The following is a 6,000-nucleotide window of genomic DNA, read 5'->3' as shown; positions in this document are numbered from 1 at the left end:
CCAGTCCGTGGAACCACGAGCAGAATATTTTGGTCTTCACCTTAGTGCTGCTAAAACTCAAACTACACTCAGCCATCAAATGTCTTAAGGAAATTCTAGTGTCCTGGCTTTTAACATGAGTTACTACTTCAAAACCATTTTCCTCTTTCAAACTTTGAGTTGTTTTAAAAGGCCTTTTTCTTCTTCTTCTTTGTATCTTTTTGTCAGGTACACTTAGTCCTTGCTTCATACTGCAATGCTGTGGGGAGTGACTGTCCCCAGAGTTTGAGTATTCAAAGACACAGCGACCCAGGTCCAGTAGTTCGGCACCTGTCTGCATTTCATATACAGGAAAAGACTCTGAATTTAAGTGCCTCTGCGACTCAGAGGCAGACAGACTGTTAGGTACCTGATTCCTGCCTAAACTTAGGGAACTCTGGAGAACCACAACGAGTTTGGACTTGAGCTGAGACCACCGCGCCCGCTCCTCCCTCGCCCCGCCCCTCTCCTGCCCCGCCCCGCCCCGCCCCGCCCTCCCTGGCCTTGTTTCGCCTTTGGCCACGGCGGGGTCCCTCGCCTGTGCCTGGCCCGGGCGCGGAGGCGTGGCCTCAGATCTCAGCCAATGGACGCCAGCGGGCGGGGCTGGTCGTAGCACGGTTGCCCGGGTGACCCGTGTGCGGCCCCGCCCCACCCGGCCAAGGCTTTGGCGCGCCGCGGAGTTCTGCTGGAGTGGGAACCCGGGTGTCTACCCGCAGCGTTCGCGCGATGCCCACGTGGAGCCTGCGGCGGAGGCCGGGCCGCACTCTCGGACTCCTGCTGTTGCTGACCGTGAGCTTCCTGGTGCTCCGCAGGTGAGAGCGAGAGCCCCGCCCAGCACCTGCGGGACTCCTCGGGTCCCAGCCCAAAGCCTCAGTTTCTAGTTTGCCACAAGCCAGGGAAACGGCGACCCTGATCTCTTATTTCCTTAGAGCGCTCCAACAGCCCGGAGTCCCTTTGAGCTTCCAGTCACTCACATCCTGCCTCTGGGTAACACCAGGCAGGCACTGCCCTATCAGTCCCTAGGGGTCAGTGCGTTGTGTTTCCCAGCGCTCCACACTTGGTGCTTGCTGGTCTGCTGTTCATTGACTCGTCCAGTCCTGTGGAGAGATCGGCAGAACTGACCTTCACATCCCTTTTCAGGCGCCCCTATTACTGCTTCATGTAGCCCCCTCTGCTCTTCTCTAGTCCCCCACATTTCCTGCCAAGCTGGAAGACTCTGTTCTGCAGAGTCCGTGTTTGCTTCCCACGCTAAGGTGGACTTAGAGACCTGAGTGCTCTCTCCGTGGGCCTCTCCGACACTCTCAGCCCCGACTGATCTGCACCACGTTGCTGTTTATAAGGAGAGGTCTCCGCTTTCCCCCTTCACTTTTGGCTGCTCCCCTCCCCCCTCTATAAACTGCGGCTTGTGGTAGTCAGTGGTGTTCACTGGAAGAATGGTTTTGCCCATGAGCAAGTTTTCTGGCGATGCACTTGAGAAGTTTTCCAAAGCATGTCTATTTATAGGAGCCTACAGTCCTGCCGCTCTTCCAGGTCGATGCCTGCCGCTTTGCATATTCAAAATCTCCGGTGTTGCTGGGAAGCAGGCTTGGAATGTTGTAGCAGTTGACTTGAGCCTAAGGCCCAGCCCTGGGAGCTAGTGGTGGCCATCGTCGCCATTCCCTTTCCCCCTCACTTCCGTGAACTTCTCTGGAAGACAGGGACTTTCTTCTTTTTAGATGAAGATCTGTGCTTTTGCTGCCATGAGAACACATTTGGAAACTTCACATTGACCATTGACATGTTTTCAAGATTTACACCCCTTTGTTTCTGAGAGGATGTCATTATATTGTTTGAGAGAAGAAAATGGATCTTTTCTCATTCTGGAGCCCAAGAAACTCCTAAGTCATTTTATTTCCTTAGTTGCTCCAAACACTTTCCCATCTTATCCCTTCTGACCACCTTTTCTTTGAAGTTTGGTCATGGCTTCTGTCAAATACTCAGCTTTCCCCAGGTGCAGAGTTGATGCCACACTAGAAGAATCACTCAGGGATGAGGCAACAGGAACTCCTTCCTAGAGCAGGGTGTCCTGGAGCTGGGCCTCCAGAGAGGTGTTTGCTTGTTTTTGCTCAGAAGTACAGCTGTCCCTGCAGGTGACAGACAGGTGACTATAAGGGCAGCTCTGGAAGGGATGGACCTGGTCGGTAGCATTTTCTCATAGTCCTCAGGAAAACGTGTAGGAAGGAGACAGGGTGTTTGGCACCTGGCAGGGCACTGATAAGGTGTCACATAAGTGACTGGACTGTTAAGAAGCCTGAGCTTTTCACAGCTGAGGAACTGATTCCCCACCCAGGCAAGATGGCCCTGGCAGAAATCAGGCTGGGGCTGTGGAGTGGGTCAGGAATAGCAGCAGAGAATCCATAGTGGTGACTCAAGCCTGGAAAATGGGCTGAAATGCTAAGTTGCTTCCTGACTCCTTCCTTTTCAGCAGGTGAGGAAGGCTAGAGAGGCTCTGACCTATGGTCAGGGCCATCTTCGGGGGTCTTTTGGGAATACAAGTCTCTTTGGCGTCATTTGGACTGTATCATTCCCACACGTGCTTCCCGCCCAGTTCTTTCTGTCAAACTTGTGTGGGACACCGGTGACTATGAGTTACCTTAATAGCTTTGGAGCCCAAAATAACAAACTGGCTGTCTCTTCCTGGCTTACCCCAGCTCTGACTATGTCATTAACTGAGCAGGTGGGTGGGTGCCTCTCCCAGCGGTTGTTGGGGAATGTTGGTGTGGCCAGTGGAATATAGGTCACATGGAAACTGGCTGCTCTGCTCACAGTGCTCTGGAGCCCAACTGTCAGGACTAGCCCTTTTCCTGGACCCCGACAGCAGGCATTTGGAGGTTGCCGTGGGTAAGGTGTTTGGGTGTAATATTTCATTTCCCCCTACTTTTCCTTGGGTTGTTTCATAGTCAATAATAATTATTTGATTATATCACATTTAAGAGATAGAAGGACTAAGAAATGACTTTGGGGGAAAATTTCATTCAACTTTTTTTTTTTTTTTTGCTCTAAACAATGTCTTTTCTTAAAAGCTATCTTTATATATAGAAGTGTAATTGTTATCTAATGAAGTGTACACAGCTTTGATATAGATAACACGGGACAATACCACCACAGTTAAAAGTAGTGGAACTAGCCATCTTCCTCCTCCCTGAATTCTTTCGTACCCTACCATCACTCTTCCCCCACTTCTTCCTCTGGAGTACCCAGTATCCACTGGGGGATTTTCTGTGACCCTGTATGTTATCCGAGGTGTGTACTTTCCTTTGGCGTGGCTTCTTTTCACTTGAGAGTGGTAGCCTGTGTTATCGGTGTGAGCCTTGGCTTTGAGCAGGTGGCCCTCCTTCCTTCTTTGTCCTTCCACTCAGTACCACACAAGAATGCCTATTTGATACCGATCAAGACATGGTCTTTTTATGACTTTTCCCCTCAATATAAATGCTTCACTGAGTGACAGTCAGTCAGCTCTGCATATCTTAGGCTTGAGATCTTATCTGTCCAAACTAGGTGTGTGGGGTGTGGGGTGGGGGTGGGGAGAAACAGGAATTAGAAGCTCCATTAATTTTTTCACCCTCATGGTTTTAGAAGATGTGTTCATTTCTCCTCTCAGCTCTTTGTTAGTTGCTGTTCCTATACCCCCAGTCTCCAGCTTCTAGCCCTGGTGTCGCCCTCTCAAACTCTTCCTTGCTAAAAGTGGATAACTTAGTTATGATGGCTGCATTAAAAAAAAAAAAATGAAATCAACGTGCTCCCCAGAGGTGATCTGTGGACAAATTGTGTGTCTCTTCTGTGAAGTTACTGATTTTATGAGCTTTTCGTACTTTAGGACTCACTCTGAGGCATGAGTCACGAACCCCGGAGTGTCCCAACTCTTGAGTGCTGTTCCTTTCATCTTTTAGTGGTAAAGTTTTTAGAACCTGGAAAGTGTCTCTGGGCAGGCAGTCACCATACAAGTAAGTGGTGAAGTAAAGCTCCCTGGGAAGTGGCTGACAGTGCAGGAGAGATAAATTAGCTGAGTTAGGCTGTGCTGGCAGAGTGGGGTTGGCACTAGGATTTTTATGGAACCACCTTAGCCAGTCTCTAAAGGAGACAGAAGTTCTCTCAGAACTTCGGCACTTTTGATGGGTGCAAAGAACTGCATCGCACCAGCATCAGGGGTACCAGAAGGGTGGGAAAGATTCTTCCCACCCTAGTCAAGGAAATCCATCAGTTAATCTTGCTAAGATGACAGTTCCCCCTTCCTAACTTGTCCCCCCGGCAGGGGCAGAGTGCTTCTGCTGGTGGGGTGTTTTGTACTCCACCCAGTCTCATAGTTTTGCTTGAATCTATTGCTCTGGATATTAACGCCATGTTGAAAGAAGAGTTCCCCTCATGTGGGATGGGGATGAGTTCCTGGGATGAAAGGGCAGGGATGGTTTTCAAGGCTCAAGGGAAGGAAGCCTGGGGTTTGCCCAGGGGATACTCTGCTGATATTCAGGGCTCTTTTGATGACACTCAGCACAGTACTGGTGTTTCCCATTTCAAGAAAAAAAAAATGTGTTTAATTCGTGAGTCGGTGCTTAGTAAACACTGAGGATAAAGTGAGAATCAGTGAAAAGAAACTCCTGTGTCCTAGCTTCCTTTTCTTTCCCACCAGAGACAGTTGCTGGTGATAGACTCTTCCAGACGTGTTGTGTGCATCCATGAGCAGATAGCTGTACTGTCTTCCACTTGTCCACTAGATACATAATTTATTTCAGCATTCCCCAGTTGATGGACATTGATTGTTCTTAGTCTTTTAGCTACTGAAGTAAACAGCTGCAATGCATACACAAGGGGTGGATTTCTATAAGTGGAATTGCTGACCATAACAGATATTAATTTTAAGTCTTGGTACATTCTTTCAAAACAGCACATTCCATTTCTCCTGGGCCAGGTAAAGGACATTTTGAGCTAAACTCCCTGGGCTAAGGGAGAAAATTCTTTTTACTTTGTATGTAGGACAATATAGATTCCTGAGATTTTATAAAAATTATTATGTCTATTATATGCCTTTGTGACAATCTCAAGAAATAGGTTTTAAAACACAACACAGCTGCACTGTTTCCTGTGTCAGAAGGGTATTCTGTTGTATTCCCCGAACACCCCTATAGGTTTACTATAAAAGACCAGGAATCTTTCTGAGTTATCAGAGTTTTCTTTTCTCTTTAGGCTGAGATACACTAATTTGTTGATTTATGAGGCTGTTGATGGATTTTTTTTTTTTTTTTTTGTCACAGTAAAAGTACAGTATCAAAGAAGACCCTTTTAGTTTTGGCTTTTGCTAGGTGGTAAATTGCTGAAAGAATCTGTTGTTTCATTGCTGGATCTCAAGGTATTGGTCTACTACATGATTCTTCATGTATATATTTCCTACAGTATTTAGAAAATGTTGCCCTCTGAAGCACAGTACTGTCTTAGGGCCAAGTACAAAGGCATCTATAGCCAGGGAAGCAGTCTAGTTTCTTTCAAAGAGAAAGAGATACTAGGGTTGCAGCAATGCCTCTGTCTCTGGAGAAATCACATACTATCTTTGGATACATAGTATCCTTGTACTCAGGGGTGTGGTAGGGGGTGGGTTGTGTTCGAAGACTCTTCCAGTGAAGTAAGAGTCCAAAGCATTGGGCTTCAATTAAGGGGCATGTATCCAATAAGCTGAGCCATGTGGTAGTTGATGGGAGGAAACTTCTCTGTGTGTATAGTGAAGTCTTTGGACATTGTAATGTACCTGCCATGTAAAGTTGTAGTCTGGGCCCAGCCACTGGGATGAATTAGGTAGTGAGCATTCTCTTGGTTTCTCTGCTAGTATGATGCCTGAACTGAGTTCAGTTGCATCTCTGGTTCAGGAGGCCCTAGAGAGCTCACAGTGTATCTGGAAATTGAACCTGTAGGCTCTTCTCTCAGACAATATGTTGTGTTTATTACCAAAGTAAT

General features: G+C 47.5%; 1 protein-coding gene across 1 annotated transcript in view; it reads left to right on the top strand.

The window, feature by feature from the left end:
* Positions 1 to 737: 737 nt before the first annotated feature.
* The window catches only part of Glb1l2 (galactosidase beta 1 like 2), a 41,878-nt gene continuing 36,615 nt past the window's right edge, over positions 738 to 6,000 (top strand). Inside the window, exon 1 of the mRNA XM_036193448.1 lies at positions 738 to 830. Within this exon, the coding sequence (XP_036049341.1) occupies positions 745 to 830 (86 nt within the window). The 5' untranslated portion in view covers positions 738 to 744. The remainder of the gene's footprint in view (positions 831 to 6,000) is intronic.

The sequence above is a fragment of the Onychomys torridus genome, chromosome 7 (assembly GCF_903995425.1).
Source record: "Onychomys torridus chromosome 7, mOncTor1.1, whole genome shotgun sequence".
Classification (NCBI taxonomy): domain Eukaryota; kingdom Metazoa; phylum Chordata; class Mammalia; order Rodentia; family Cricetidae; genus Onychomys; species Onychomys torridus.
This window is presented reverse-complemented; position numbering and strand designations above follow the sequence as displayed.